The sequence below is a fragment of the Hippoglossus hippoglossus genome, chromosome 24 (genome assembly GCF_009819705.1).
Source record: "Hippoglossus hippoglossus isolate fHipHip1 chromosome 24, fHipHip1.pri, whole genome shotgun sequence".
Taxonomy (NCBI): domain Eukaryota; kingdom Metazoa; phylum Chordata; class Actinopteri; order Pleuronectiformes; family Pleuronectidae; genus Hippoglossus; species Hippoglossus hippoglossus.
This window is the reverse complement of record NC_047174.1, coordinates 11,333,619-11,354,826: the sequence shown is the minus strand read 5'-3', so window position 1 is coordinate 11,354,826 and position 21,208 is coordinate 11,333,619. Positions and strand designations below refer to the sequence as shown.

At 42.0% G+C, this 21,208-nt stretch overlaps 1 protein-coding gene across 3 annotated transcripts; it reads left to right on the top strand.

The window, feature by feature from the left end:
* The first annotated feature begins 2,667 nt into the window (after positions 1-2,667).
* vegfab (vascular endothelial growth factor Ab) lies at positions 2,668-16,594 on the top strand. 3 transcript variants are annotated; one of them, XM_034580935.1, is made up of 8 exons: positions 2,668-3,405; positions 5,434-5,476; positions 6,422-6,618; positions 7,422-7,498; positions 9,434-9,466; positions 12,078-12,152; positions 13,731-13,874; positions 14,904-16,594. In XM_034580935.1, exons 1-8 carry the CDS (start codon positions 3,352-3,354, stop codon positions 14,923-14,925), a joined length of 645 nt encoding a protein of 214 aa, XP_034436826.1. In that variant the 5' UTR covers positions 2,668-3,351; the 3' UTR covers positions 14,926-16,594. The 3 variants fall into 3 exon arrangements, with proteins under 3 accessions (XP_034436826.1, XP_034436829.1, XP_034436828.1); XM_034580937.1 differs by lacking the exon at positions 12,078-12,152 and having other exon boundaries at positions 2,673-3,405; XM_034580938.1 differs by lacking the exons at positions 12,078-12,152; positions 13,731-13,874.
* The last annotated feature ends 4,614 nt before the right edge of the window (positions 16,595-21,208 follow it).

Below are 21,208 nucleotides of genomic sequence, written 5' to 3'. Positions count from 1 at the left end.
CACAGCCATTATCAGAGCACTGCTACGTTACTGCTAATGCCAACTGAACGGTCACCACGTTTAACGCTGAAAGTGCGTCTTTAAAGTGCGAGTCGGTCATTAGTGTAATGAAACGAGGAGCAGGCCGGCCGAGCTGTTACAGGAAGAGCTGCAGGCTGCACAACAAGGTAACCACGTCTCGTTACCGTGTCCCGCTGCTGTGTGGAAAACTACTCGTGCCATGAAATCAGACTGGCCTTATGGGAAAAGGTGAAAAATACAGACTTAAAACGTGACCTCGGCTTTGTTGTATTTCTTTTAAATACAGATTAAGTAGCTGTAGCTGCTGTGCCCACAGCTCAAATAGGAATCACCCTGATTTCCTCACACCGTGATGACATTTACAAGCGTGCGTCAGCGTGCATGTCGATGCAGGGGAGGCTGTTTATTGTACTTTTAGGAAAGGACCGTTTCATTAAAGTGTGAGTGTTTACATATCTGTGTGTGTGTTTAGTCAGCACAAACTGGGATGCACACACACACACACACACACACACACACACACACACACACACACACACACACACACACACACACACACACTGTCCCACTGTATCCACTGTAACCTTGCACACACTCTGAGTCAGCAGAAAGAGGAGCTCGGTGACCCCGCTAATGAACCCAAGTGTTATTCTTCAATTAAACTGCGGACAGGTACGGAGTCTAGGGGACTCCTCTCGCTCAGCACCGCTCCAGTTACACGAGGGCCCAATCCCTCTCTTCCTAAAAGCTCTTTCTCCTTATCCATCACCTCGCCTCTCTGCTTTCTTGCTCCATCACGCCTCACTTCACCCCACTGTAAAGTCTCATTGTCTCCCTTGGCTTTTTCTTTCCCTCCCTCATTCCATTTGAATGCACAGCGAGGTATGAGTTGTCGCAAGCGAGCCGAGTATGTGAGGTACATAGCTGCCAACTTATGTCATTACATACTTATCAGCTCTTTCCGCTTCCTCGCTGTCTATCAATCTGTCAGTGAGCAGGACACATTTGTAGCCCTGCAGGGGCTGGTTTGTCCAGCAGAGGGCGACAAGACTATGTGGTGATACTACTAAGAAATATTAGAACTCGGGGAGCTTTTTAATTCACAGGTTATTAAACATTTAACATGAGACTGTTTACAGATATGAATGAACCTGCAGGTGTCACACACCATCGATGGGTCTTGAACTTGAACTTTTTTACTTTTAAGGCTCCAATCTGAAACAGACGAGGATTTAACTTGATTACAAACAGAAGAAAAAACCAATGAACCTCATTTCCCCTCATTAATTGAACACATACCAGTGGTGGTAAGTGGTATATGTACACTTAAAAAATGTATATTGAACACTTGTACTTCACTTGGGTATTTATATTTCACAACCCCGTACGTGTATCTATCTGGTGTTGCTTGTATGTACTTTTCAAGTTTGTCATACAACATATATGATGTGATTGTAAAATAAAATATGTGGTTAAAGACTAAGGGGTATAGAAGGTCACTCTGAAACATCACAATAAGATATAATGTTTACATGGTAATACATTAATAATGATAATCCAGGAACATAATATGTCACTGACATGAGGGGTTATTGTGAATTAATATACCTATTCTTTTTATATTATAGACTTTACTTAGATCATATTATTTGTAATGGAGTATTTGTTTGGTCGGGTACTGTGGCTGTTACTTGATTAAGAACAACTTCTATACATACTCAGTCACCCGGTGATGAAGAGGATGTTTACCTTAATCATCATCATCATCATCATCACCATCAACGCCACAATGCAACGTATTCGAGTCACTTCCTTTCGTGTGTTCCCCTCTCGTCCTCCTCGCGGTGATGTCTCAGCTGATGTTCGGGGGGGGAAAAAGGGATTAAAAAAAGAAGGAGGAGGAGAAGATCCGGACCATCGGTCACTCTCCATCGGTCTCTTACCCCTGATGTGACGGGCAGGAAGTCACGAGTCACCGGTCAGACTCATCTACTTTCCATGAGGCGTGTGCGCACTGACCGGCTCGACGCGGTTAACGACTCACGGTCACCGACTGCTACGTTGCGCGGCGCACGCACACCAATCCGCTCACACGCACACACACAGTATATAACCAAGGCTACGTGTCCGGTCACACACACACGCTCACTCCGTCATTTTGTGGAAAATATTGGCCCTGATCTCGAATCTATCACCAGCTATATAGGGCACGTGGGGCCGGTGTGGCACCATCTGACTTTTGAAATATATTTATAATACATATCATGTGACATACACATATTTCGTATAATATCTTACAATTTGCCAATTTAGAATTTGCTCAGACTATTAAATTAAACAGAAGAACTATAAAGTACAGCACTGTGTGTATAAACTGTGAATAGATGTGCATCCCTGCAGAAAGGAGGTCATCTGTATCTATAAGACATGTGTGGATGATGAAATGGATTTTCAGTGGCTGATGTTTCATCCAAACGTCCCTTCTTTCTCTCAAAGCTGTCTGGTGATGGTGCGTGATGACATGAGTCGGCGTTTTCTCAGATCAAAGTTTTGAGAGCGAGAGAGGGAGAGGGAGAGAGAGAGAGAGAGAGAGAGAGAGAGAGAGAGAGAGAGAGAGAGAGAGAGAGAGACTTTGAGGCCAGCGCGCATCATGAGGACACACCTACCATTTTCTAAAGATCCACGAATCCACGTCTGTGCTCGTAAAATCGCGCAGAGCCACAGTTTGGAGCGACCGCGTTGTGCCTGAACACCGAGGGCTGAGCTGACCCGCTTTAAGTGCGCAGCAGTGCCGCAGGAGTAAAACAGCGGCCGGGGGGGCCACCGGACAAAGTTTCCTCAGTGGGGACGACTATTTCTCAGCAGGCGGTTTTATTTTTTACTCAGCGTCACCCCTGGTCCGTGGCTTCAGATTGCACACAGGAGTAAGTTTCATATGGACACTACTTGGAGACGGCTGGCGCAACAAGCATGGGATTATTTTTTTTGTAATGTGGATTCCCATTCCGCTGCAGGCAACTAAAGGTCCGTTGCAAAACAATGTGAGGCGTTATGCGTCTTGGATTTTCGTGTTTCTGGATATTCTGAAAATAATTGGCAACAGTTGAGAAGGAAGAAGTTGTGCGCAAAGGATTTTACCACACCAGCCCCCGGGACCAGCATGGATTTGCCGCTACAACCCCCTTCCCCCTGCATGTAGAGCAGAAGTTTTCGCCGGTCCACTTTGTGTTGTTGTACTTGTTTGTTTGTAAACTTCATGTCCGAGGACAAATCGCCACATTGGCCGCTTGGATTTTAAAACGTCGCCTGCCTTTGGGATTTTCCAACACGATGAACTTTATTGACAGTTTGACTCTAATATTTTTGACGCTGTCAGCTGTCAAGGTGAGTCCGGAAAGTGTATTGGAGCAAAAAAAGAAAAAGAATAACACAACACGGGACGACCTGGTCATTAATGTTTAGCTCGTCCTTGTCTTTCCTCTGGCTAGGTCATCGCTCATGTTTAAACAAGCTGGGAGCTTTCCTGGCTTTGGGGAGATTTAAACAGCCATTACGCAGAGCCCACACTATAAACCAAAACCCACACACTCGTGGGGGGTGCGTTTTTTGTGTCGCAAATGTGCCATAGGGGAAGATCTTTGATATAATGTTGTGAAGTTTGACGCTAGGTGATCTGCAGGCCTGCTCTAACACCACCTTGGAGATATTATTACGCTTTAAAGGCGCAGTGGCTCCATTCTGAATTAGGACATGTGAGCAGGTTCACTCCTGGCACTGAGGCGACCCTCATGGTGAGCCCGCTCCACTGAGACGGAGCACTACTTTTCACGCTGAATTTTAACACTCGGCCCCAGGGGAGAGGAGGGGGAGAGCGGGAGAGAAAGAGAAAAAAAAAGAACAGGCGTCACTCCACAGATTAATCGGGTTCACTGGGGAATTTTAATGGCTCTTTGAGAGCGCACTGTAAATCATTTTCCATAATCATTAATCAAGCTGCAGTGTGCCCGAGCAGGCTTTGAGCAAAGGTTTCAAGGTGAAGATATAACGCAACACAGCACTTCAAAAGCAGGCATTTCTCTCCAGAAACAATGCGCTAAAATGATTTTAAATGGGAGTTTGCTACTTTAGCGCATGCTTTAAGTTGCGATACAATACCTCTTATCCGAACGAGATTTATTTCCCTCCACGGTCCGATGAAGTGTTTATTAGACTTAACTGCTTGATTTAATGAGAGCTAATTCACCCAATCAACGCGGAATAGTATCAGGATGGTGCCTCAACTGCTCATTTCCAGGCAGCCTATCATCACTCGGTTTAAGAGCCGATGTTCACAGCTTGACACTCGCCCATTAATAATACAGTACATATGGGTTTGGAAGCGCAGGGGTCTCGCACCCCTTAAGGCTGGACCCTCTCACGCCACCAGAAGTGGGTGGAGACTTCAGACAAGCAACACAGCCTTTCTCTCTTTTTTTTTTACTCTTTCATTTAAGGGATTGAAACGAGTTTGTGCGCTTTCCACAAAGGCGCACACTCAGTGAACACATGCCGGTGCGAGGACCCGGGTCTCACGCAATATTGGCGAGACATTGCACCAATTGCGCGCGCGCTTGTGTGTGGAAAAAAAAGGAGGGAGGGAGAGGCGAGGAGGCGCGCGGGGCTGTGCGTGTGCGTGGAAAAAGGCGACAGGGAGCTGTGCGTAAATGCGCGCCACGGATGGAAAGTTGCCAAAAAATCCTTTGTGGTCCGACTGGTGTGGTGACAGCTATACGCCCCCGAGAAGGAAAGGAGCAGGCTGGGGTTCTTACCGGTTTTAGTGGCAACAAGTATTAATCCGTGTCGCCTGCAGAGGGACATTAAAAGCTTCAAAAAAACTCAAACACAAGCAAACTTAACTCAACTGTGTGGAGGGTTTGTTTTTGCCACGTATGATGTGGATCAGCTCGTTTGGCTGCTTGTACCTCTGGTCAAATATTTGGCCATATAAGGTCTTATACCCACAACACACACGAGGATTTATGACAGCAATTTAATTAAACTCCATAATCTGAGATACGTATGTTTTAAAAAAAAAAAGTTCAATGGCACATTCTGGCTTCTTCTTAAGATGTCATGTTTCAAGAATAAGTTTACAAATATGCTGTGAAATAAGAATCCTGCTCTTGGAAACTATTTCATTTCTTTATGGCTTATAACAGACACTATATCAACAGTTGACCCTCGTTGCCCTCTAATCTGTTAGTCCAAGATAAGGCACATAATGTCCAGTTTTTTATATCCTGCCAACAGAAATGTCAAAATGCAAATATATTTATTTTGCGCAACTGTGGATAAGTAAAGGGCACAGGGTGCATTTTTCTAAGCTCTTGCACAATCTACAGTTACTAACGTTTTTTTTGTTCTTCCTTGCAGAGCGCCCACATACCGAAGAGCACAGAAAGAGGTCCACATGACGGTAGGTGTCCCACAGGGCACCGTGGGAATACAGTGGGACTGGGCTCCATGGCTGGCACACGGCCAAACAGAAAAAGGGCTGGTCTGAGGTTCACCTTGACTTTAAAGGCAAATTATCGCCTCCTGGTGGACATTTTGTAGTTTGACCATGCCAAGATTAATCCCCCCCTGCTCAAACTCACTTTTTTTGGTACATGAGAACAGCTTTACCTCTAAATTTCAACACGTGGATGTTTTCACCTTGTAACAGCATTCCTTTTTGTTTGAGGTTACGCCAGGGGAAATGTTGTGGTGATCAGACTCTGTTATAGAATGGAATTTCACCCTCTTGGCTCACTCAGTTTCATTAGATTTATTTGCACAATCCCAGCATTGCACAATCAAATTTGGAGAATCAGAAGCTGAAGTGTGTTTGGTTTGGCTTTAGACTCGCTAATGTTTCTGAGTGATATTTTGGAAGTGTTGTAATATCTTTCTCAAGAGCAGAACCCCTGCAAAGATGACTGAAGGTGAAAGAGCAGACTAGAGGTTATTATTGTACAGCTGTAGATGAGCTGATCACAATGGAGCAGGGGCAAAGCTGTAAAAAAAACGAGGTGACACTCAAGTTCAGCAGAAGGGTTCAAAAGCCATATTTAGACTAACAGAGCACTTGTTATTTCCTAATGGAAATTGCCCACATAGGTCAATCTCTATTTATTTGTTTAAACCAAGGTTACCAAGTGCTTCTCAATGGAATAATAGGAAGTAAAACATGTGTGTGCATGCATGCACGTGCTTCATCTCCTTCGCTCTGGCTCCCTTGAGAGCCTGCCAGCTTTTTTCAATTTTCAAATTCGTCCTGTAGTTGTCTGTTACTGTTACGCCACAGTGGCATTCAGGAGTCGGTGGTTTAGTCTGGGGCTCCTCTGCCATTTTATAACCGTGCACCCTCTGTGTCTCCCAGTGATCCCTATAATGGAGGTGTACAACAAGAGCATGTGCCAGCCTCGGGAGCTGCTGGTGGAGATCCTGCAGGAGTACCCGGAGGATGTGGAGCACATCTTCATGCCGTCCTGCGTGGTGTTGAGGCGCTGCGCCGGCTACTGCAACGATGAGATAATGCAATGCATGCCGACGGCCACCTATAACATAACAATGCAGGTCAGCGTGCAACGTTATTTACAACTGTATGACTTTGTTATAGGGGTTACACGGGGTGGGAGTGACAATGGGGGGGGGGTGACCTGTTTTGCTGTAGCTTCTAAACTTTTCTTCAACCGTGAGGTCGCTGTGTCTGAAAAAGACACTTAACGCTTATTTTTGCCCAAATGTCACAGCTGAGGAGCACAGACACTGGGCAACATCAAGTGTCCCTCTGATTGGTCCAGAGCCCTCCAAGTGCCCTTCTCTTTGGCACAAGAGCCACTTCAAGTCTGTCTAAGTGCAGCCAGCACAAAGGCTGCTCTTGCTTCACATTTGGGCAAAAATGAAACCGATGCGTCTTTTAAAAAGAATTTCACCTCTGCTCCTCTGAAACTCCACCAACGCCTCTGGTTGAAACTACACAAGGACTCTTGCCGAGCTCTTTTTTAACTTTGTATCTATTGTTCCTGGTTCCTGTTTCGTTTGACACAATTAAGTTATAACAACAAGTTAAACATCTTAATTTTAACATCTTTAGTCCTGTTTTTTATTTCAATGCCTCCCCGGGCATGATGAACTAAAACATATGATTTCGGCTGATCAAGAGTTGTTGCCTTCCTGCTCTTGACCGGCTTAACACCCCTGAACCATCTAATCATCCGAGGAGCAGGGTTGGAAACACAGTGACCTTTCTACGTGTCCGTTTAAGTCCGTCTGTTCTGTAAATTCTGTATCATAACTCACATCTCACAGGAAGTGTAACATTTGTGTCAACATGTATGTTATTTAACTCTGTGACCTTTTGTCTCCTTCTTTTGCAGATTAAAAGATTAAAAAACTACAAACAGCAAAATGATATTGACATGAGTTTTACAGAACACAGCGCATGTGAGTGTAGGTAAGAAAACCCCCTGACACACACTCACACACACAACACACACACACACACACACACACACACACACACACACACACACACACACACACACACGAGTACTGGAATGCAAACCACTGTGTGATTGAGTATCAGAGCAGAGGACGCTCAGACGCATCTCGTCAAGTTTGACACGTTTAACAGAAACCTATCGGGATGACACACACAGCGTCTTATCGTTGCTTCTGTCTCATTACTGATCTAAAAAAGACAGAGCACACACATCTCAGCAGACGTCTCAGCACATTGCTCCAGGTTATCCTCATTCCATCTCGTTGCTCAAGTAAAGGAATCACATTTGTGTGAGTGCAACCCTTTGTCTTCCCCCTGTTCCATGTAAAGGTCATCCTAGCTTTAGTTATCGATCTCCGAGTTACGCGCCATGTCGTGTCCGTGCCCTGCAGTCACAATAAGACGACTTCTCCTGTCAGACCTGCTGCTCGGCGACGACAGATTTATAAAGTTCACTCAGTTTGTTACTATCGCTTTTGTTTTCCCAGGCAGACAAACTGTTTTCAATCTAATATATTTAAGCCTGTTTTGTCTCGGAGCCAGATTTGAGCGTGTGTGACATGAATGAACTGTGACACAGCCGCGCAGAGGGGACGTGTATCATCCTCCCACATTTAAGGGCAGTCTAACAAGCAAACAAACATTCTAGGGAGGACTATTGGCCCGAGGGTCACGATCCGTTGTCACTTTGAGCCTCTTCCCGGAGCTACTGAATCGAAAGTATGTTGAATAGCTAGTCACCGTGTGTTCGGAGCACAGCGTTATCTGTTGAGGCCCTGGCTATTAAGAAATGCCACTCTGAACTTTATGCATTTCTGCTGACTCAATATTTCACTGTAAAACCATTAAGATGAGGCCATAAACCTTTAGAGCAGCCTTTACAAAAACAGAGGCCCTAATCAATCAATTTACTGTTTTGAAGTTGTCATTTCACTAAAGTGTTACAGTCAGAAAAAACAATATGTAGCATGATATATACTCAATGTTAAATATACTCTAAGTACATTTGGGAATAAATTCTAAGCACTAGTATTATAATAAACTTTATTTTTATAATACACTTAATTTATATGGTACTTTTCTCAACAATGTTACATAGTTCAACAAATGGAAATTTAAATAATATAAGTTAATGCTATAATCACTTCATAAAACAGAGGGGAATAAAATGAAATTTGTGCTGTGACTAGGATAATCAGGTACTTTAATACAGCCCTGACACAGTTGCAGGAGACTAAACAACGGGGCTCATATCAGTGAGATAAAATAACAGTCAGTAACGCTGCATTACATTCTTTTTGCTTGAATCAGCGCAGGAATGGCGGTGCTCCGCTACAAAAAATACAAACCTGATCTGCTGCCATGAAATTCTTTCTGATGATTTATAACGATTACACCTTCGAGCTTTAGTTATTATACCGCTCTGTCAAATAGAAACTTGGCTCGGTGACTGTGACCGTCTGAAAATAATTATGATTCATTGCTACACACTCTGCGAGTAACGAAACAAAGCTGACAACCTGCTATTGTAGTTTTAGTTTTAGTTTTGTTGTGTGTGTGTGTGTGTGTGTGTGTGTGTGTGTGTGTGTGTGTGTGTGTGTGTGTGTGTGTGTGTGTGTGTGTGTGTGTGTGTGTGTGTGTGTGTGTGCGTGTACACTGCATTATTTCCCAACAAACCTGGTTCATTGGTATTTGAAAGTGAAAACCAGTCTACCACAGTTTCTGGTAAAGGAAGCTGATGTAACATGATTTGGAAAGATTGATGTGAGCTCAGCCGTGCTGATAATGAGCCGTCTGGTCTGTGATGATCTTGATATGTATCTGTTTACGTGGAGACAACAGCAGGCCGTGATCTAATGCCATTTTTGTTTTGTTCCTGCGTTTCAGGCAGAAGACAGACGTGAAAGAACAGAAAGAAAAGTGAGTACAGCACTCTCTCTGCATGGAGGCTGGGTTTTTTTTTTTTTCGCGCGGGGAAACAATGGGGGATTTGAGATTTGATCTCTTTTTTTTTTTTTTTTCGTTTCGCTCTCAGTCGTCTGCAACTCAACATTATCCCTCATGCTTTTTGTGCTCAAATGATCCGTCTGCTATATTCTCACCTTCTTTTCCGCTGTCTCTGCATTTTTCATCCAAAAACACTTCAATTAAAATCCTGCGGCAGACAAAGTACAACACAAGGTTATGCTAAGATTAGCGTTCAGAGCTCAGGTGATAACCACAGGGAATATCCGCTAAAGCCACTCAGGTGAATGAGTGACACTTGATGGGGTCATCGCCCTCTGTAATCCTGTCCTTTACACCTTCCTCTCTTTTCTATCTCTTTTTTACATTCCTCTCCTCTCTTCTTTACTGTTTACATCCCACTTAACTTCTGTTTCCCCGGTGTCTTCTGCTCTGATATAGATAACAGTGTTTCTGACCCATTAAAGGTTTCTGTTTATGATCCTCGCTTGAGTGATCCTCTCCTCCCATGCATTGGAACTCAGTGTGCTGAGAGTCGTAAAACTCTTGGATCCTCCGATACTGTGACAAGTTGAATATCTTTCTATTGCAGAACGATCGTTTGTTGTATTTTGGTTTTACGTCAGGTTGTCTGTCGTATAGATAAGGCTTCGTTTTGAGACCTCCCCTTTAACCTTGTCTTTACTCTTTACGAGTCCCACTTCGGAGGCCTGCTGCTACAAAGTGATATGGTCTTAGGGTCGTTCAACTCCTGTTTCTGACACTTTCATACTTTTTATATTTAACGTCGGCCCCTGACCTCTCAGTAGCGTGAGGCATGCGATTCTGTCGGGATGAGTCTTCCCACTGATGATGTGAAATCACATAACTGTCAACTTCCACAGTGGAACTGACCTCTGAACAATCACAAGAGGAAATTCTTACATTTACAAGACGTCAGCTTCACCCTGTGTCTTTCTGATGGGGACTCATCTGTCATTGATTCACAACTGGGTCTGAACTAGCCACATTTGTAACTGCAGTTATTGAAGTAGTTGTTGCAAATTTGCTACACGCAGAATTGTGTACAATTTCCGTTGGTTTATGAATTTAAGTTGTAGGCTATAGTGCTAATTGGCTGATATTAGCATGCTGACAAACTAAAGCTGAGATGGTGAACATGGTAAACATTATACCTGTTAAACATCACCATGTGTGCATTGCCATTGTGACCATGTTAGCTTGCTGATGTTGGCATTAAGCTTAAAGCACTGCTGCACCTACATACAAACTGACAAAAGCTCTAGCACAGCTTTAGACGTTATCTATTTTCACCTGTTACCCAGTTGTATTTGTCCTTTGCAAACATTTACATTTCAATTTGTCCATTGACTCATCTGGAAATTTCCACTGCCTATGCAGTCAAGGGTAACATCCGTCTATCACCAATATATGATCAATACAATTAAATATGTATCCTGCTGCTGGGTAACAGGTAAAATGAAAATTGAAACGCTGTCACCAGATCTTGGGGTAAAATATGCGAGGTTACAAATTGGGCTTGTTCGGACCCTATGATGTACTGTATACATGTCATTTTAAATAACTGGACATGCCATGCCTAATCATGGTGAGGGCAAATTTATATTTATTTATGTATTTGTTTTTTGGGTTTTGTTTTACCATTTTTCTGTTTTTGTGTATTTAAAGAGCAGCACTTATATACTGCAAATATCCTAAATAACCGTAGAACCAACATTGTTTTTGTTTTTGCACTTCTAGTTGAGTATTAAAGTTTTCAGTGTAGTTTTATACATACAGGAAAAAAACTTGTGTAACTCAGCTTGCACTTGAGCAGACACACAGATATTTTGATGCAACCTACACATGTGAAGCTCCCGGTGTATATACAGTATGTACATACAAGGTTTGCTGTTGCTGAAACAAGTTGAATCAGCCATAAAGCACTGACCCAGATAAGTTGCAAGATGCACTTTTGGTGTACAAATCCAAGTTTAATATCCTCAACACATGGAGGAAATTTTGGGGTCACTGCCCGAGCCGAACTTCAGACTATTATTCGGTTTCTGCTGAGTCACTGCACTGTTCTACAAAGCGTAGATTTGATATTTATAATATTTCATTAATGTATAATATAGATAACAATGTACAGTAATATGCACTGCCGAAGGTGTGTCTTTGCAAATCAGGTCACGATGGTTGCTTCATCTTTCAAAAGAAAAAAATGGTTGTGTAAATTTGTGCAGCTGTCTTTAAAATCACATCATCCCTCAGTGAAGTTGTTGAGATTTGGTTGACACTCATGTTAACACTGCCTGATGCCTTTCTCATAATGTAACAAGTCATAATCCCAAACAATTCAATCATTAACAATAAACTAATCAAACAGTAACCTGTTGGAATTATACATTTTTTTGACTCCTGCATTTTAACTCAGAAATCTAGAAAGATCGCCTTTGATCCATGTTGATTTTTAGCAATCGTCATAGTAAGGTTTTCCAAACACTTCAGTCCACCTCAGTCTCTCAGGCATCAAATCTGCGTTGTTGTCCTCTCTCTCTTGCAGAAAATCCCGGAAAGGCAAGGGAAAAGGCTTAAAGAGAAAACGAAAGAAAAACCGCGACAAAACAATTCATGATGCGTATGTCAGCTCTGCCTTCTCCACCTACTTGCACCTGAGTGTTGCGCTTCTCATGATTAAGCTAATTTGGGAGGAGCTCCTCTGTCCCTTCTAATTTTGCACCATTTAATTTGCCCATTAGCCACATCAGTTAGCATGTCGCTCCTGTCCATTGTCCTAACTTTGTCTCATCCGTCAATGTCACCCAGAATTATCAGTTGTTAACTGTTTGCTAATGTAGCATTAGCAAAACCTTACGTAACAGCGATGCAGGAGACTTACCACAGCCATATTCCATGAGAAATGAACCATAACCCATTTCCACCCCTCAAATCCCCATCTAATCTCCTCCCAGACTCTCCAGAACAATGTTCGAAAGAATGTCACTCCATATTATGAAAAAAAACGATGGTTGGGATGAGATACAGACACGTATCAAGAAAAACAGTAGAAACCTGAGGTACAAGTTGCTCCTAGCATGTCAGATAGCGAGTATCTTGATTGATTATAGACGTGTTTTAAGAAACAAATGTTGCATCGACTGTTAGGTGTAACTTGAACCTTCTACTGAAACAAATCACAGCTTCACCAGCATGGCTCCGCAGGCCGGCTCATACTGTTCTGGTATCTGTTCTGGGATCACCAGGATTGTAATCACGCTTCTGTGTTCAGTGTTGAGTCTGTGCTGCTTTGCTGTGTCTCGTACCCGTCTGCTTTCCACTCATTCTTCTTTTCATCTTGTACAGATTCGTTTTTTGCTGTCCCATGCATAATGCTGGTACTTTTCATGTAATGTGAAGATAAGTGATGGCCATCTATTGCCTTTTTTTCTTTGTTGCTATGGGGGATTTGTAAACCAGCAAATTGTTAAGCAAGCACAGTTTTTTGTGTCTTTGTTTGGTTGCTTTTTGTCTCGGAACCCATACAAAAGCATCCCTAATTTATTCAAACATACTACAATGATGATCTGTTTCTTTATTGCTGATACTGTGACAGGATACATGATTGTGTTGTTATTTGTAATTTGTATATTGAGATGTCAATGGAGAACCTGAGCCTTCATTTGTTCATTTTTAGCCTCTGTTCTGAATCTAATGTCTCTTTGTGGGAAATGCAGTCTTCAGTTTTCACTCAATAAAATGAAACTTTTCTTAACGGAGAACCAAGCAGACCCTTGAGTCTTCTTTATCAGGAGTTCAACGTCTTTAACAGAGAGAGCCAGAAGTGTCTTGTCATTGACCCGCAGTCCGACGCCAAGATGTGTCGTTTTGTGTTGCAAGAGCAGACCCAGAGCTTTTCTCACTGCATGTCTAACACATACAAGGCATTTGTGAGCGGTCCAATCCACGCGGGGGTTGTGGGGAAATGTACTGCTTGAGTATGTGCCTGCTCTGTGGGAAATCTGTGTGCTACGCTACCAAACTACCACATGCAGAACTTGTCAGGCAGTGGCATGAGAGAGCAAAATTGGAGCATATAAAAAGGTTTGGACTTAGGGTGACCTCTCTTATGGTTGGTTACAGAACATAATAATAATCTGCGTCTCTCCCTCTTCCTCCCCGTCTCTCTCTGTCTCTATGTCTGTCTTTCTGTGTCCAGTGTTTGTGAGCCATGTTGCGATCACTGCTCAGAGAGGAGAAAGCGTTTGTTCGTGCAGGATCCCGCAACCTGCCGGTGCTCCTGCAAACACACAGACGAATACTGTAAAGAACGCCAACTAGAGCTCAACGAGAGGACCTGCAAGTGAGTGTTCAGGGTTTAGAAAACTAAAGTGGAACGCAAACTTCTGGGTTCTGCATAAGAAGTTGAAGGAAAATACAATTAAAATCCCTGTATTTGTAGTATTACAATTTAGAAAAATTCGAAGCCTGTCGCCTAACTATGTGGTCCAATTGTCTAAACAGAGGTGGTTACATTTTTATAAATATTGCTAGTTATATAATAAGATTGACACCATCTCTCTTGTCATATCCAACAACCGATTAGCTTATGTTAAACTAGGAACTCAATGTGACCAAAGTCGCTTGAAGTCACAAACCTCAAGTACCTGAATGTGCAACTACCCTGAGCTTTATTGCGGCGTTGTTTCTCCCTCAGGAGTTGGTGGAGATTAAGTGTTGGATGAATGTTGTTCATCAGAGCTGCTAGATGTGTTGATAGGCAACACTTTGCAAAAAAGGTTTCCATGCTAACATAAAATAATCAGATAATAAAAGTGGTATCAACTGTCTCAACAACTCTCTGCAGGAATGCAAATAAGCATTTTGCCAAATGTGTGGCTTTAGACATGAGTTCTTGTACCAATTAAACCAAGAGGAAATGAACATATTTTGCTTTGGAGCTGCTGGTGGTAGATTTTACTACTTTCACACAGAGCCGGGCTGAATGATTTGTCACTGTTTCCAGTCTTACTGCTAAGCTAAGTGAACTGCCCTCTGGCTCTGGCTACATTTTTAGCATGCATGCGTACATGAGAGTAATTTCTGATGCAACTGTCTGCAATAGAGTCAGGAAGTAAATAATGTTGAACTATTCCTTTGACTTTGTTAAGGTCATGAAGGGTTCAAATTTCTAATTATAAATGCATCTATCGTATAATATGAATAGCTGACCTAGAAAGATGTATCAAAAGAGTTATACAAAATTGTCAAATAGGAGTTAGACCGGATCTGATGTTAGGGCTACCTGTGTTTGTGTGTGTGTTTGTGTGTGTGTGTAGAAAATGCCCCAAAAGCTCAAATCTTTTGCTTTTCTTCATTTCTTCTTGTTTAGATGTGACAAGCCGAGAAGATGAGAGAGGTGGGATCACCAGATGTACAAGATGAAGGAATATTCTAGAGATATTTCACAGCACAGCACTTTGACCTTTGAACCGTAAGCTCTTCTTTTCTGTGGAAAGCATTCCCCTTGGACTGGCTGAGAGAGAACAAAAAGAAAGACTGAACTGAAGTTTCCTCCCACTGTATATCTCTGTGTATATAGACCATGATAAAAGAAAAAAAGAGTACAGAATTGTTATGCTGCTACAGAAACGAATAACTAAACCCATCAATTGACAAAACACAAATAGCCGCCATGTGGTTTTGCATTTCTAACAGGCTTGCAGTGCAGGTGTAGTCTCGTTGTCGATTCATTGTATGCAATTACTTCACTGGATATGAGTCTACTGTGGTTGTGTGTCAATCAAAAGTTGCAAAACCTCTCAATCTAAGATATATTTAACTGCTAAAACAGTGGGTGAGGCTGAAGAGGACATGGACGCACCCTCCTTTCTAAAACGATGGATGGACTCTCGTCTGCAAATGTCTACTTTTGTTTTTGGACTATAACAGAAGGACACTGCGACAGGCGATGGAAATCTTGAATCTGTGTCTCCGTGACATTGCTTCCTATCCTCTGAGGACATTGCAGGACTGGACAAACACAATATTGTCACTATTGTGATCAGCTTGCAGGAGAAAAGACTCTGGAGTGCCATATACCTTTAAAGGGATACTGGTCATCGATGATAGCATCATATGTTTTGCTATGTCCTTCATGAAAACCACTGAAAACATCCTATACTGTAGATTCCATTTGAAAAACTGTGCCTCACAAAATGTACTGAGAAATCTTTCGAGTGCTTTTTAAATTATTTTTTGTTTCCTTTTTCAGGAGAGGGGATTGTCAAAGTAGTTTTATTAGTTGTTGAACTCAATACAGAATCTATTGATTACATATCTTTTATCTTGTACATACTTAATATCCCTTTATGCCATAGTCGATTCTAGATAATTTATAATGTTATAGAGTATTTTTCAGTATTCAGTCTTCTACCCATATTTAATTTGGTCTATTTATATATGCAGTGTTATGTTCATGTGGCTGTCCTATCTCCCCCCATTTGTAAGGTCACTGATGGCTACTCTCAGCATGGAGACTCTCTGTGCATTTCTACGACAAAAAAAAAAATCAAACATGATTTGTTAACATTCCCTTAATGGATCACTTGTATTGATGTACTGATGACACTCTGGATTCTCAAGCCCTCTTATCTAAGGGTGTGGGTGCTGTGTAGAATTGTAATGTATCTGCGTGTTTGTGTACGTGTGTGTATGAATGCGTGTCCGTGTGCATTTGCCGACATGCACATATGTGTTTAGGTGTTAGTAAGTTGTATTTAAGTATTTAATGTAGCGGACCTGTGTTCTGTCCGTCCTGCAAGATGCAAATACGAATAAACTACTGCTAGCAGCTCACTCATACACTACTACCACACAAATTTGGATAACAATCTGCCATCAGTCTTGGAGCCCTCATTATAATTTCTCTTTGTCTCTTCTTCACTATTAACATGTTTTCTGTGTCTATGTAAAACAGTAAAGCATATTTATTTTCAAATTATATTGTTTTTATATAAAATAAGGAAAAGGTTGCTGTGTTGTGAATACTGTGTTTTCAAGAGATTTAAATAGGCAGCATGAGTTTTCCATGTTTTTTGTGCGGCAAGTTGATCCTCACAAATCTGCCGATGCAGAGTGTAATCTGGATGAAAATAGAACAGACGAATAAGAAATCCCTGCACGCTTTTCATGACAGACAGACAGACATTCATCCCTATGAATAAAATGGCACTTTGAAGTAGTGTGCAGTAATTAATCTGTTAAATGAAACTCCAGGCAGCCGTTCAGGAGCACCGGCGGAAACAACACATTTTCTGAAAAGTGTTGTCATCAATAAGGATACATGGCATTTTTCATTGGCCAACAATAACAATAGCAAAAACTACTTCAAATTGTGGTCATTATTAACGGGAAAAACCCCGCGTGACAACAAATTTATACGATTTCTTAATGACATTCAAACAACAGGAAATTACAAAATAATTATTGCATTGATAGTTCCCGCATTGAGAAATAGTTTTGGCCCAGTTTTGCTCAACATTTCATATCCTTACACGGCCCACATACCATGTGGATTGATGGCAATAACAACACTGGATGTCAAACAAGAAGCAGCCACATAAACTAGAACTGGCCCAAATCTTGGCCACACTGTTTTAGTCTGGTCCAGATTTGGTCAACATTTCATATCCCTATCATACGATGTGGAATAGTGGGCGGTCTGTTTCTGTTTGCTAGATCTGGGACAGAAGTAACTCACAGCAATGTCAACAAAGAATGAACCAGGACTTAAGCAATGACTTAGTGTGGTGAAAGCTGGGGTGAGAATATCGACTTTCTCTGCCCATAATTGCATAAAAAATGTAGATTAAATCCACATTGAATCTCTCATTAGCCTGATGCTAACAAAGAGCAAAAACAGAAACACGCTGCAGCAAAAGGTTGGCTTAAGTTTTGCTGTAAATTAACATCATCTTCACCAATCAACATTTTTTGTAATCACAAATTTTTCATAAAACTTTAACGACATGACGATTATCACACTAATGCCTGTCAGGAAACTTTGTACAATCCTTCCTCGTAGAATTATATAATACTGTGCAGTGCTTTGGCATCTGAAAAGCCTTCAGACTCATGAATCTGTTGCTTAAACCAGCATTCCTGGAACATATTTGACCGACTCACTGGTGACTGAAGCAAAACAGTATCCCTCATAATCTGCTCTTTGCATTTGTTCATTCCTCAAACAAATCCTGAATGACAACAATCAATACTTCCAGAACTGGAGGTCGGATTCAAAACGCTTCTTAAATTTGCATCAAGAAACAATAATGTGTCTTGCCTTCAACTCAATTGAATAAAACTTCTAGTTTAACTGCAACATTACTCGACATTTTCCACCACAAGAACTTTGCCAGGAATCCAAATCTAGAAAGTTACGCTAGAACATTTTTCACAGTTCTCACAGTTTGGGCATGTGCGAAAGTTTGACACTGTGTATATTTATGAATGAATACAGACTACTTTTCTGCTCTGCCTTACCAGATTATCATGTCACCTGTCCCCCTCATCCACCAGGGAGGACAAATAGCAGTTTTAGTTTACAGAGTGTGGGATTAGTGACTTGTTCAGTGACACTTTAGCAGTTGCTGATCTCCAGGCCCCTGGACCAAATCTAACCCTTATGAATGTAGATTAAGTGGAGGGTTTTGGATCTTTGGCCATGTTTGTTTTGAAACTAGCTCCCTCTTAGCCCCATTGCTTGCTACTTCCCACCGGATTAGCTCTTGCATGGCGCTAATGCTCTGCTCTCCGTTACTCATGCTCTTTATGTGCATACCTAAATATAAAGCAAACCACATAGTCCCTGGAAATTGGGGGGCCCACTTCACCGGGTAAAACACCCCGAAGAATGCCATAAACAATCTAATCTGTGATTTACAAGGAACACAGAACCTAGCGAGCCAGCTAGCTGCCTGTCTTGCCCATTAGTAAAACTGTATTGATTTAAAATCAGTTTTGACTGTTTAGGTGGGGTTTTTTTTTGATAAAGAGGTCTCAAGACAAACAGTCTATCAGTTAAATTAAATTGCTTTTCACAATCTTTGAAGAGGAGTGAGTGTTTCCTGGTTCGCCTGGTTGTTATTTCACTAATCTATAAACATATACTTGATTCATCAATTTCAGATAACTGCTTACTGTTATTATGGGAAACTACATTAATCATTGTTTTATAAAACCCTTTAAACATACATTCTGACCCTTTAAGAGTAGAGAGAAAACCATTAGAGATTGAGTCACCAGTGACAAGTGTACTTGTACATAAACTTTATGTCCAGGTGTTACTCGTGTTGCAGGGACCCTACACCTGTCTACTCAGCTACATTATGGGGACAAAAAGGAAGTTAAGGTTAGGGTATGGTAAGTTTAGAGTTAAGGTTATAATAGAGTTAGAGTTAGGCCATTAGTAGTTGGTTAAGATTAAAGTAAGTCAGTACGAGAAAGGAAATGAATAGAGATGTGTGTGTGTGTGTGTTCCTGTGTGTGGGGAATGAGTTTGTCAGTTTTATCTCTTCCAGACTCTCATTTGGACGTTGGACATTAATAGATTATGCAGGGAAAAGGGAGGAAAACCATGATTCAGGATTTATCAGAAACGGCGGTCTTATCAGGCAAAAGTTCAATTGAAAAGAGTTGAATGTAATCATTCGACTAACAACTCAAAAAGCCCAAGGTAACGGTACAGCCCACCGTCGAACTAAGCAGAATGTCACCACATCACAGGTTTTTATAACCTTTTATAACTTGTCTAGAACTGGAATTAATTTAGGGTATGATTAATTTTTTTGGCCATTTGGATGCGACAGTAATAAACTGTAAATCACTGGCGTGCCATCAGGACAAGCAAAGCAGGCAGTACTTGACATGTTAAAGCTAATAATAATCATCAATGGCAATGATATAAAATTGGAAAGGATACCTCTCTTTCATTTCAGAAGAGCATCCTGTTCAAATATTTTTTTGATATTGCCTGATAGTATTCATCTTTTAATTTACTACCCCATTGTGGCTGCAGTAGGCTGTTGTATTTAAGGTCGGTTGACAAATCGCCCAAGCGATTGTTGTGCCATGGTTTGACACAGTGTTATGCATGTTGCAGGGTTTCTTTATGGAAACTACAGCCAAACACATGGTCCTTGGCAATTGAGTATACTCAAGCTTGAGCTCAATTATATTGTTCGTACCTTTGGTGATGGAATGACTGTAATTGCAGTCCGTACTTTCCCAGCATAGGGTGTTACGGTCCATCACTGGTTGACTGGCTGATGTCAGATAGGGCGTGGATGTGGCCAGTGCTCGCTCCACTGCAGCTCATGATAGAGGTTAGCTGCTCACATGGTGCAGACACCTGTTCTTCATTGTCCTAATCCTCCCAGTGGTTACTACAGTGAACATGTTCGCCTTTGCTCTGCTCCACCTGGGTGTCCACCAGGTTGTTGGGGTTAGCAAGAGTGTCCGTCTTTAGTTTGGAGTCGTCTTTAAACTATGTTCTTTAACAGCTTTCCATGCCACACCTCAGCTTTGTCTGGTCATAAAGGTTTTGGTGCGTGGCTCTTTAGACAAACAAAAGTTACCCATGTCACACATCACAGCTGTTTCTTTATGCAACGCTCAAATCCAGACAAACAAAGATTTGATGCAATACAGTGAATGGATGACATCAGATTCAGGTGCAAAGCAGGATGGAGTGAAAATGAAGAACAATAAAAGTAGGTGTCATTAAAGCTCCTACAATAGCTTTAAGACCGGCAGCAGGTTACGTGCTAAATCACCCTACGCGGCTGATGTAAGCCAAGAGAAATCACAACTCTGCAAAAAACCCTCCCTGAGGCGTGTCTGCATGATATGTGCTCACTCACACGTACTACGTCTTTAAGGCTTCTGATCTATATTTACCCAGGTTTCCGACTGATTGTGACACTGAAAATTATCCTGCGTGAGTCATGAGGCAGGGAACCAGAGAGGTGAGGGTGGGAGGGGGAATGGGAATAAGACTGGAATCAGTTTTAAGAGGGATCAGCAGAGCAGAGTAGAAAAGAGACTAATTGAGCAGAGGAGGGGGGGGGAGAAAAGAGGATAAAACTGGGCTGCAGGAGAAGGAGGAAGAGAGTGGGGGGGGAGCTGTACTGATGTTGTGTCCCCTCATATGTGCACGCTTGTGTTGTGATGAGGGGGAAAGAAAAAGGAGAGATAACTGATATGAGGATGCGTAAGGTAATACTGTCTTCAGCGTCAAGAAAAAGTCCAGTAAAATTCCAGAGGCGGAGGAAACGATTTAACAGCAGATTTGCATAGATGCACAAAATCTTTAAACACGCTACAACATGTTACAACGGTGGCTGGTCAGTTGTGGTTTTTTTAACCAGACTGGCTGCACCCACTCACCCCTCACATGGGTGTAGTCCAGCTTACACTCATTACCACAGCATTACCATTCACCAGGCATATCTGAGAATGTGTGTGTGTGTGTGTGTACGTCTGTGCGTGTTCGTGCATGTGCGTGTGCACGTGCATGTGTGTACTTGCCAGTGGACGGGTTTATTGATTGGTTGGACACCAGAAAAGATTGCCTATTCGCCTTTTCTCCCCCTCTCTGGTTACAAATCTGTGCTTTTAAAAAATTGCAAATTAACA